This window comes from Borostomias antarcticus, assembly GCF_949987555.1.
Source record: "Borostomias antarcticus genome assembly, chromosome: 4".
Taxonomy (NCBI): Eukaryota; Metazoa; Chordata; class Actinopteri; order Stomiiformes; family Stomiidae; genus Borostomias; species Borostomias antarcticus.
In genome coordinates, this window is record NC_140237.1 from 27,451,750 (window position 1) to 27,464,326 (window position 12,577).

A 12,577-nucleotide genomic window follows, 5' to 3' on the forward strand; every position below is an offset into this window, starting at 1 on the left:
GGGGTCCCCACCGGTTTAAATGGCATCAGTTTGTCTAATTAGGGGTCCCCAGTAGTTAACGCCATACCAGTCTGTCTATGTAATACAGGTCCAAGTAGCAGAGCTACAGTCAGGGTGAAGTATTGAAGTTTTGCTAACTGTACTGGAGTCCTATTCTCTTTGGTCGAGTTGTTATGGCTCCAAGCACTGAAGCTATTGCTGCCCTGGTGTAACTTGTAGGATTATCACGAGCGGTCCAAGTAGTTTGCCCCCCCCCCCCCCCCCCCCCCTCAAAAAAAATTAGTTAGTCCATGATTAATCACAGAAAACTATGTGACTGGGCTAAAGTGGTAACATTTTAAACTCTTTTGACAGCCCTACTAATTACACACTGTACTCGTTGACAAACCTTTTAGTATGGTGTGAACTAGTTAGTCAATAGACATTTCCTTCTCAGTTTCTGTCACCTTTCTATTACTTTCTGCCCTCAGAGTAGATGAAATACCATGTTGCTCTTAGTTTCATGGTGTTTATGTGTGTGCATGTGACAGGAGTCTATGGCTCTTGTGGGGAGTGCTGTATCAGAGGGTACTGTTGTCACGCTGGAGACGGAGAGAGCTCAACTACAGAGGGACCTGCAACGTTGTCTGTATGAGATCCAGCAGAGAGACCTTTACTGCCAGCAGTTAAACGCCAAGGTTAGCTACTTAACGCTGCAATAACGTTTTCCCCCCCACACATTGTCAAAACTAATTAAAACCACCTGATATCAGATTGTTTCATTGAGCCATAGCGTCCTAATAGCGTCCAACTTCAATGACTCACCCCTATTGGTCGCCACGTCTTGTTATTCTAGCATCTTAGCCTGTGTTGTCAAATTACAGCCTGTAACTTTGCCTGCCTTAAACGTACATATAATACGTTTTAGACCTTTCGTTTGTAAACAACTCTCTTACTGCCATCTAGCGGTAGGAAATCACTTATTCATGCTTTAAAGGACAGGTTCGGAATTTAGCATTATAAGCCATGTTATGTTATTTACGATCATGTACAACGGCTGATAAAGTTTCGTCAAGCGGTGCACTCTCGAGATACAGTGGGGAGCTTCTAGCACTTATCAGTGCTGTGGCATTTCACCATTGCGGTATTTCACAGGGAAATCCCGTGAGAAATCTTGTGGAATTTCAGCCGGGCGTTATTTCATTTCAGTGATGCACCACCACCAGGTGGCGTGTTTCAGCAGATTTAGCGGGCATGGCTCACAGTGTCTTTCTCTTATAGTCTACGAATGATCATAGCATCGTTATATTTCACATACTCTATGAAGACCATGATACACAGCATTAGATGAGTACCTTCTTCTCATATTTGTTCTCCTTCTGGATGCAATTTAATAATAACAAACGTATCTATCTACCAATTCAACATCGGGTAACACCGTTCAATAGCCTAGCTCAGTTGGTATGTAGCAAGCATCCGATATGAGCCTACCTCAATGAACTTAGAATTTTCAATTTTTGCATTTTGTTCGTCATTAAATATAATTTAAGTTTCTGGGGCCTGGTGGCAAGTTAGTTGGCCCGTAACACAAAGCAATCCTAGGCTTCTCGACTTGTTATCAATCAAACCTTTATTAAACCAGAAAAAAAAAAAAAAAAAAAAAAAAGGTTAGACCTCTTCTTCTACGGTAACCTCCAAACTCAGTCAAGACCTCCCAAAGTTCAAGTGGAAGTTTACAAATGTATGTACTGCGAGTGAAAATAGTTTTATGCTAAATGATAAATAAAACCCGATTGGAAGCATACTTTTTGGTGATCTTTTTGTCAAAACATCAACGGACACCAGTGATCACTAGGTGAGTTTCCCGTCTTTGAAAATGAGAGTTTATTTTGTTTTTGAGGGATTTTGTCTATGCACCTATGATCCATTGAGTGTGTTGGCAGCGACGGAGTATATTTCGAGAGTGCACTGTTTGATGTAACTTTGATATCGGCCGTTGTATATGATCATAAATAACCTTTTAACATGGCTTATAATGCTAAATTCCAAAGCTGTCCTTTAATAAACATACCATCCAGATGAGACCAAATAATGGCCACTTCCTCAGAAAAGAAAACAAAACCAAAGCAACGTAAAACTTAATAACACATTTACCATCGTACCACTAAGATGAAGATTGCCTAATACAAAGGTCTAAGATATTAAACAGCTGTTTGTAACTTGCTGTTCAGATCCCTACTATAAGAATAATGGAGTATATGCATTCTGTACACCATGCACTTTGTCTTGATGCTTTTAATGTCTCATGTAAAGCACTTTGAATTGCCTTGTTGCTGAAATGTGCTATACAAATAAACTTGCCTTGCCATGTTCTCCTCACTCCAGCTCCTCACACATGTCCCATGTGTTCCCATGTGCTTGTGTTGTCCTGCCAGCTGCAGCAGGAGGTAGAGGAGAAGGGGGGTGTGGTGGCTCAGCTGAGGGTGGTCTCCCAGACTCTGAGAGACTCCCAACTCAACCTTGGACAGCTACAGGACCGCTGCTATTGGCTTGAGAACCAACGCCAGGCCTCATCCAACCAGGGCCAAGCTCTAGTAGGATGTCACTTCTTTTTGCGTGTGTGTGTGTGTGTGTCTAAGTTGATTTGCATTGAATTAACAAGTCCTCTGCAAACCTGAGTTGTCTTGTGGACAGGTACTTATTAATGTCACATAACTTTGGGTTAAGTTAGGGTTTGTCAAAATCCTCTAAAGGCACATTTGAAAAAGAGAAAGTAAAATAAAAAATTTAAATGACCACCACAACCCTAACTGGCCTTTAGGCTTTGTAGACAAATGCATTTCCATTCACTGGGGCAAATATAAAAAGATCAAACTCTTAAAGGATAAGTTCACTATATTGGACTTGATTTGATTATGGTCTGTCCTCAGTCTGTCTTACATGAACCTGACACAAAGAGACTATAATTTCGTTGATTGCCTCAGTATTGAGCTAGCTACAGTTCTGCAGGTGCACACTACAATGGACGTCAATGGGGCCAACAGAATTTGACAGATGGGCATTCACAGATGGGCTAAACACAAAGTTCACGTTTTGCGAAATTAGGCATACAAATGTAGCCCATAGATGTCCCACCATGTTGCAAACTGAAGGCTTTATCAAAACAGAAATATACTGTAGTATAGAATATAGAACAGTTGTACTTCAAGACATAAGAATCCAGGTCAACACATTCAGAGAATGTGGATAATAGTGAGTTTGTTTTGTGCCACAATGAGAGCTGTGGATCAATTTTGGATTTCTATATTTTGGCCAGTTGTATATTACAGAGTAAATGGGATAAAACTAACAAAAAAGTCAAATTCTGATTTAGAAATCCAGCCCTGTTCGTATTGCCAATTTGTATTGCCAACCCAGTAAATGCCTATCAATTACTTGCCAGATCCATCTCTGTCTTGCCCTCTAATAACATTAATTGTATTTTTGATCATATTAATCTATGACCAACCTGTGCTATATTCTCAGGGATTTATAAGTGTTTGGGACTACGTGACCTAGGTGTTAACCTTGGTGTTCACCTCTGTGTTAAGCTCAGTGTTAACCTTGGTGATCTTGATGATTTTACCTGAAGAAGGCTGTGTGGTCAAAACTTTGCTCATCGAAAGAAAGTATTGGGAGCTATAATCCAGTGTGCGGATATAATTTCCTCTTAACCTCCTGTGCTCTCTCATCCAGCAGGGGGCGCTGTCTATGGAGGTGGCTCCCGGAGCTCCCCAGGAGAGGAACAGTGCTGTCGATGACATGGACACAATGGAAGCTGTTGAGCTCCGAGCAAAGTAAGTGTCCACCCCCCCCCCCTTCTCTCTGTGTGTTGTTTTAACTTGTGTGTGTGCTTCAGCTGGTTTTGTGCAGTGTTGGGAAAGTTACTGAAATTAGTAGCTAGTTACAATTACTAGTTACTTTTTTCAAAATAACTGAGTTACTTTACTGATTACTGCATATGTAAATTAACTAGTTACTGGGCTAAGTAACTTTTGCATTACTTTTCAGTTATCTTATTAATGCACACACTATAGTATATATTATTATTATTATTATTATGCTTAACAAAAGGGTACCCAGCTTTCAATGGGTTAACAATAACTCATAGGCCAGTGACCTCCAACTTTCCTAGCCTTCAAACCAATGTACTGTAGGCCTACCTCAAGAGAAGCTTCTCAAACATTTGATTTTATTGCCTACAGTATACAGCATGTTAACAAACTTATTTTTTAAAATATTTCGACTGGGTCGAATATTATATATATTTGTTATGCTGTTAAAACTGTAGGAGTAATGGCAGTTTACAAAATGTGTGGATATTTTCACACACACATCAAAAAACTAGCTGTCACACTCTAAGAACGGAACATTCCACACATCCACTTCAATGTTAAAAAAAAGCTACAAATAAAACTTAAATTACTTAAAAACTACAAAGAATTTAAAAAACCTGTTGACGTCCTTAAAACAGCTAAAGCTGAATATTTTAAACTTTGAAGGGGGTTTATAGCAAAAAAAGGTTTCAATGTTGAAATGTTAAAAAAAGCTGAATATTTTGAAAAGTATGAAAGATATAAAAAAAATGTGTGTGTGTGTTCCAGTCTGATGGAGGCACAGCAGTGTGTGTCCCAGCTGAGCTGCAGGCTCTCTGAGGAGAGGACCAGGAGGGAGGCGGCGGAGGATGCTCTGGGATCGCTAGAGGGACGAGCCAAGAGGTGGGAGACACTCTGTTACTGTTTCACACACACACACACACATACATGCACATACATACACACACACATACACACACTGTGACGTTCCTTTGGAAAGAAAACATTTTCGCACGTTCTCAACCCGTCCGGATCAGTTTCCTCTAATTGTCCAGTCAGTGCTTACCTGCCGATCTTGGTTCCGCCTACCTCCGGTAATCAATGACAGATATAGCCAGCAGGTTTACTCCAGGAGAGGCGCGCAGTTCAAGCCGAACACGGAAGCGAGGGGACTACTAGCCGAGTTACGCTGTAGCCTAGAGCCGACTAAACCAGTGATTTGGTAAACGAAACGTTTCGCTTGTAGAATAAAACCCTGTGAAACGGTGGACGTCCCGTATGCTACTTGTTGTGGATTACAAATGGTCTCGCATCAGAACGAGCGCTATGAGGAATAGCAGTTTGCCGGTGGACCTCGAAGGAATGACTGACTGACCTGACTTGACTCAGTGAGTACGATCCGGTGGGCGTTGCTCTAAACTGTATTGACTGTGTGAACCGAACTTTGGAACTGAGGGGGAACAATTCTGAACTGTTGTGTACGGAGCTGTTGAATTGAGGAACTGAACGGACAATGATTCTGAACTGTTGCTCGCGGTGCATGGATGAACCGATTTAATGAATATATTGTGTGCTGGAAAATGTTGTTTATGAAGGGGCGCTGATTACTTTTGAATATATGATTTATTATTGCAATTTCTAATTCTGTGTCCATCCTTATTCATTTACTGACAGTGACTAAGAGGGTTATTGGGTTGTCTGAAGGGTTCATGAGAGGAACGACTTATGTTCGGATACATGCATCCTTTGTACTTTGACTTGACCAACATATAATTGTCAGGCCTGACCTGACTGGCACCCCAGGTTTTCCCGAGTCAAACTGTTACAACACACACACACATACATGCACACACACATACATGCACACACACATGCACACACACACACATACATGCACACACACAAACAAACACACACACACATACATGCACACACACATACATACATACATACACACATACATACACACACACATACCACACACACACACATACACACATGCACACACACATACTGTACATACTGTACATACAAACACACATACATACACACCTACCACACACACACACACACACATTCATACATACACACACCACAAACACACACACACACATATACCACACACACACACACACCCACACACACACATACTAATAGTGAATTTCCTTGTTTCCAGCATTGAATCCAGTCCTTCTAGAGATTTCAGCATCCAGCTAGAGACAGAGGAGGAGTGGGAGGCCCTCATTCTGAACTCCAATGAGCCCCTCATCACACGCAAGGTCAGCACACACACACACACGCGCACACACACATGCGCGCACACACACAGAATCTGTGTTCAGTCCAAAACTGTTATACCATACCTTTGTACTAAGCTGATGACAACATCAACAAAGCCTCTATTCACAAGCAAGGCCATACAGATACTTTGTATCTCACACCTCATATACAACGCACCTGCCTAAATTCATGTGCCTCTTGTCACATTTGGTTAATAACCATCACCAAAACCATCACCATTTTTGTTCCATATTGTGCACAATACCATACCAATGAGTGTTTTGTTATTTTGTAGTGCATCTTGCATCTGCCACTTCTCGGAGTGGTGCTTAACCCTTTTACTATACTTGTCATACAACGCAAACGTGTAATCTGTTTGAAACAATTGATTTAAACAAGCTTTTACCAGGCAAGTTAATGCACATTAGCACCAGAGTCTAACATGCTACAAAAACATACCACTGTTTGTAACATCCACCAGACAGATGTTACTGCAAAGTAAATAGACAGAAAGTACTCAGAAACATAAATGGTTATTTACAAAAATATTCACTAGTTTTAGTATTACGCATTTTAATATCTGGGGTTTGAGCTCACACTGGCTCATCTGGTATGAACTTTGAACTGAGGCCTCATGGTGATGTGATGTGGTGAGATGGGTGATTGAGTCATGGTGATGTGGTGAGATGGGTGATTGAGTCATGGGGATGTGGTGAGATGGGTGATTGAGTCATGGGGATGTGGTGAGGTGGGTGATTGAGTCATGGGGATGTGGTGAGATGGGTGATTGAGTCATGGTGATGTGGTGAGATGGGTGATTGAGTCATGGTGATGTGGTGATATGGGTGATTGAGTCATGGGGATGTGGTGAGATGGGTGATTGAGTCATGGGGATGTGGTGAGATGGGTGATTGAGTCATGGTGATGTGGTGAGATGGGTGATTGAGTCATGGGGATGTGGTGAGATGGGTGATTGAGTCATGGGGATGTGGTGAGATGGGTGATTGAGTCATGGGGATGTGGTGAGATGGGTGATTGAGTCATGGGGATGTGGTGAGATGGGTGATTGAGTCATGGGGATGTGGTGAGATGGGTGATTGAGTCATGGGGATGTGGTGAGATGGGTGATTGAGTCATGGGGATGTGCTGCTGTTCCAGGTGAAGGGAGGCGTGCTGGCCTGCAGGCGCTGGCTCCGAGGCAGGAGCCTCTACTGCTCCAAGCTGCTGACCACACGAGCGCGCTCCCGATACTTCTTCCTGGCCTACCTGCTCACGCTGCACATGGCTGTGCTCATGTGCCTCACTGGGGCCCTCTAGTGGCCCAGCTCAGACAAAAGAAAACACAAGAACTGGGGTTTGATTCCAACATTGATGAGCATGTTTAAAATTCTGATGATTTGTGATGAAACTGAGTACAAATTACAATAAGGCCCTCCTCAGCAGAAACATGGACAGATGCAGTCCTTAGCAGAAACATGGACAAAAACATCTGAAATTCAAGATTTTTTATTTCAATAATATATTTCATTGTCCTTCAAACAAGTATGAGGGAGTAAAATGCATGCTGTTTTAATTGATTTCTGTGAGATTATGTTGTGCGCATTGATGGTCTGATTTTGAAACGACTTCCCCACTTGCCTTATTTCCTGCAAAATGCTCGTCCTCGGCAGACTTGCCCTGCCTTGCTCTGTCCACTCATCTCTTCCCATCAATGCTGGAGAAAGAAAGAAGACAAGATGAGGACACTGATTTCCTCCACTTACATGTCCCCTTTGATTGTCTCAGGCAAGCCTGCTCTGTTAGCCTGCAAAGGTGCTGAAAAGCCATACCCATTCGTAACGAGCACTAATGTAGTATGAGTGTCTGTTTGCGTGGCAGGAACTGTGAATGTGTTGATGTTCATGGAATGTGTGTAGTGTACGTGAAGACACAAGCCCTCTGGAAACCGAACTCAATTGAAAGCACTAGTGAATTCCTACAGTATGTGAGAGTTGTGCCATGACTATCTGTTACTGGCCAAGACTTGGGCAAATCTCCATGGTACTTATTTTAAGAGGTGTGTTGCGCCCCCTGCTGCTCAGTCCTCAACCTTCCAGCTTCCATCACCCTCACCTTAAAGCAACCAAATACACACGTACACAAACATGCACTTCCCCAACCCGCTATTGGCTTCATGTCCAATCTGACATCTCTAGTTACTAGTTAGGTTGGGATCTGTCATGACCAGCTATCTTGACGCTATATGGATATATTTGTTATATTAGATGTGAAGTTGGTCTTGCACTGACATTTCCAATGCTATGTTTTAACTGCAGCGTGATTTATCTAGGTTAGTCTCACTGCCTGTTCTTATGATCGGGTGGCAGTGCTTCATTCTATCTCTCTCGTAAAAGTATATTTTTTAAAAGTATATTCACACCCCACCTCTGGCATGAAATAATATTCTAAGGGCTCTGGTAAGAGTGGAGTATGAAAAGGTATTATCATGCACACTTGAAAGCACACTTAAACCATTTTTAAGGATGCACTTGTCATAGACAGTAAACTGAATCAAGGGTGGAGTGGAAAACAATGATTTGTTAATTATCAATTAAAATGCTAAGTATGCTGTATGAAGTGTGGGGATAGGGAGGTGTAAGAACGATACTGTATATTGTGTGTATTTATGTACAGCCCTTGGCCCCAACAGCTGTTTATTAATCGTCATCTCTTGTTGCTTGCTTACATGTCCATGCACAATCTCATGATTGATAACACAAGGAGAAGAGAGGGGCAAAGCTATCAACACATTTATAGAATAACTTTATACGGTATGATAAAACTGAAATGTATTTATCCCCTGGGGTGTATAAATGTGGTTTTGTATAATATTAGCCTAATTTTCTGATTTGCAAACGCTACAGTTTGAGTCACTGCACCAGAGGTGTTTGAGCTGGTAGGGTAGTTTGGGACGGTAATGTCTGGATCCTCCTTCATGAAATATCCTACCAGCCCAAATGTTGAGTTTGTGGCACCATGGTCCTAATGATCTGTATATATGGCATGATTTGAGAGGGGGAGAATTAATCTATTTATAAAAAGTATGTGACACTCTACCTAAATGATTATGTAACAACTTTACTCAATACCGGTTATCACAGCATTGTAGTTATTTAACGACATACTGTAGTATTACGGTTTAGCATTATAACACACTCAGTAGAACAATGTGGAGGGGGGGGGTCTTGAGGGGCAGGTGGATGTTGTGACATCCACTTGCCCCTGGAGAGCTCCACACTCCACTTGTGTAATAACTTACTGTACACCGTTAAACCATAATACCATGGGGTTACATAGTAGTTCCTATGTAATACAATGTTGTTACTACAGGTATTGCTATATAGTGTAGTTACATAGTAATGAATGTACATTTAGGTAAAGTATCACCAAAGGTGTAACTACTGAGTGAAGCGTAGATGTCATATTTTCCAAAAGGGTCTATTTTTCAAAGAGTTAACACTAAGAAAGGTGGTTGATGACATCAGAGAGCTTTAATACTGTGTTGAAGGTGCTTTTTTCAGATGTGCATTTGTTGTCTTGGGAAAAGAGGAATTTTAATAAAGCTGTTTGAAAAATCATGTCTGTCAGAACGTGTGTGGAAAGTTGTAATTTGGTGAAAAGTGTAACTATATGCACATCGCTGTTGAGGTTGTAATTTGCTCATGGTTTTTTAAAGGTGCATTGGTGTAGGATGTAGTGTAACAGACTTGGCAGACATTGAATTTAATATTCATCAGTATGTTTTAATTAGCGTGGTGGCGGGATCCACCATCTTTTCGGCAGTGTTGCACACTAACCACCAGGAGGCATCGTTGATCAAGCAACTTCTAGGCCCTAGATGGTATTTGAACATCTTTAAATGAAGTTTAAATAACAGGCTGTGACAGCCCATTAAAAAACTTAAAAAAAATAAAATAATGTATGCTGTTATCTTAATGTACATAACATGGAAACAAGTTTCAGTTTTTTATTTAATTTAAGTACAACAAAATGAACAATGCCACAGCAGTACAGTTCCTAGCAGCATAGGACAAGATAGAATATATATATAAATAAATAAGCAAAAATAATAGTCCCAAGTCTGCTGTAGCTAAAGCTAAAATTATACCATAAATAATACTAAAGCAAATAAACAATGAATAAAAAAACAAATGTGTTTTAAACATTAAAATGTTAGACAAAACTGTACAGAAATGTCACACTGCATACCAAGACAGATGATATACACATAAACACCTCAATTGAGATTACGTTTTATTACATAATGTTACAATAAGTCGGTTGCTATCCTAATGGTCGCTAGCTAAACAGCTATCTTACGTTAGTTGTTTAAGGTTAGCTAGCTAGCTAGCACTAGCAAACTGTCAAACTGTCACAAAAATAGCTGAAAATCAATGAAATATACAGTTTATGGATTCAAAGAGTAATATTTACTTCAAAGTGAAGATTTCCCAGTGCCTCGCATGTGAAAATCACTTCTGTTACTACTTCTGAAATTTCATCTGTTGCTACACTGGCTGCTTGCGTTCCGCTGTGATGGTTTGATCTGGTGCATCTTCAAACTCCATTAAAGGTTTTACGGCGCTGCATCAAAGTTCACACATCAATATTCTACTTGTGCAAAAATAAAGCAATATCTTGTAGCCTATGGACTTCTCCGGTGTATCATTTTTCATATTTGCTGTTACTAATGCATTGGGCGGCTGTAGCTCAGTTGGTAGAGCGGGTCGTTCAATGATCGAAGGGTCAGTGGTTTCGAATCCCAGCTCCGACTGTCCACATGTCGAAGTGTCCTTGAGCAAGACACCTAACCCCTAATTGCTCCCAATGAGCAGGTTAGCACCTTGCATGGCAGCTACCGCCATTGGTGTGTGAATGTGTGTGTGAATGGGTGAATGAGAGGCCATTGTAAAGCGCTTTGAGTGCCACTAAGGTGGAAAAGCGCTATATAAGTGCAGTCCATTTACCATTTGTAATATATACATATATATATATATATACACACACACACACACATATATGTAAGGGATAATCAACGAGTAGGTGTGTGTTAAACGGTTTTAAGGCTCGACGTGGAGGCAAGGAACCACCCGACGCGCAGCGGAGCAGTCTGGCTATTCTCCGTTACGTCTGTAGGCTACACTCGCGGCTCACATTCTCTACTCTACGATCGGCTTGTTGGAGCCTGGAATATTGTGTGCAATATGCCTGAATATTTATCAGATTTTGAGGATATAGAAGATGACATAGAATATAATGGACGCCGATCGTAGTGTAGAGAATGTGAGCCGCGAGTGTAGCCTACAGACGGAGAATAGCCAGTTTGCGTGCTGTGCGCATGTGTGCTGGAGCAAGTGGGGAAGCTATTTCGTTTCTAAAAACGTTTGTAAAGATCATATTAGAGAGGCATGTGAAAAACCACAACAAGCCCTCGCTCTATGTAAGAACAACTACCGTTTCGCGGCAGAAAATAGATTTTTTAGAAGCTGCATTCTCAGTGCCCCGTCCGGCGCCATTACATGGATATACTTGGCTCGCGCTGGATTTTAAATTTCTCCTACAGGCCTCCGAATTAGACCAAAGTTATCTCGGTGAGTCAAACGTCTTATAATATGCCGTAAATAAGGTCCAGGTTGTCAAAAACGAGCATTCTCCTTTAAAACAGGGCTAAACATGCATTTTCCCTTAACTTCTCCTTTAGGCTTCGTTTACACATACACGGGTATTTACATAAACCCTCTCCGTTTAAAAAAATAAAATCGTGCACACGAACCCGCATGTACGCCACCAAGAGCACTCTACGCCTGTAGGCGGCAGTGTAACGAGAAGCACGAAGACACGTTATCATAATAAAGCAGTTGTATTTGCAAATGCAAACACACCAACAGACTTTGCACTAACATAAAACGAACATCGCTTTAGCATCTATGATTATTAGAGCACGTCAGAGGAGCAAACACACTGTAAACAAAGGTCGCTCACCTGACGCAATGCATTTTCTGCCGCATGACGTAAATGTTCGTCGTCCTCTGTTTACATGCAAACGAAAAAACTGAGTTTTCCTAAATCTCCACTTTGGCCGGAGTTTTTAAAACATTCGTTTTCAGTGGGTTAAAAACCTCCGTTTACGTGTACGACAGGTACAAACGCAGATAAATATCACCGTTTTCCCAGATCCCCGGCTACGTGTAAACAAGGCACTTCGCGCGCGTCGGGTGGTTCTTCGCCTCCACGTCGTGCCTTATAACCATTTAACGCTACTCTTGATTATCCCTTACGTAAACGCAAGCGTCAACATGCGAGTAAGTGAATGACACTGGCAGCTAACAGGTGCATCACAGGTTGCGAAATCAACTTGACAGTCCAAAATGCCGGCGGCCCGGCTCAGCAGCTGGGTTGGTTCCAAAGCAGAATCAATTTGAGCG

At 41.5% G+C, this 12,577-nt stretch overlaps 1 protein-coding gene across 1 annotated transcript in view; it reads left to right on the forward strand.

The window, feature by feature from the left end:
* Window positions 1–9,688, forward strand: part of LOC311308452 (uncharacterized protein) — a gene marked incomplete at its 5' end in the record, with an annotated part of 49,395 nt that extends 39,707 nt beyond the window's left edge. Inside the window, 6 exons of the mRNA XM_084437411.1 lie at window positions 531–677; window positions 2,415–2,573; window positions 3,715–3,815; window positions 4,623–4,736; window positions 6,010–6,112; window positions 7,272–9,688. Of these exons, the coding sequence (XP_084293537.1) occupies window positions 531–677; window positions 2,415–2,573; window positions 3,715–3,815; window positions 4,623–4,736; window positions 6,010–6,112; window positions 7,272–7,430 (783 nt within the window). The 3' untranslated portion in view covers window positions 7,431–9,688. The remainder of the gene's footprint in view (window positions 1–530; window positions 678–2,414; window positions 2,574–3,714; window positions 3,816–4,622; window positions 4,737–6,009; window positions 6,113–7,271) is intronic.
* Between the last annotated feature and the right edge of the window lie 2,889 nt (window positions 9,689–12,577).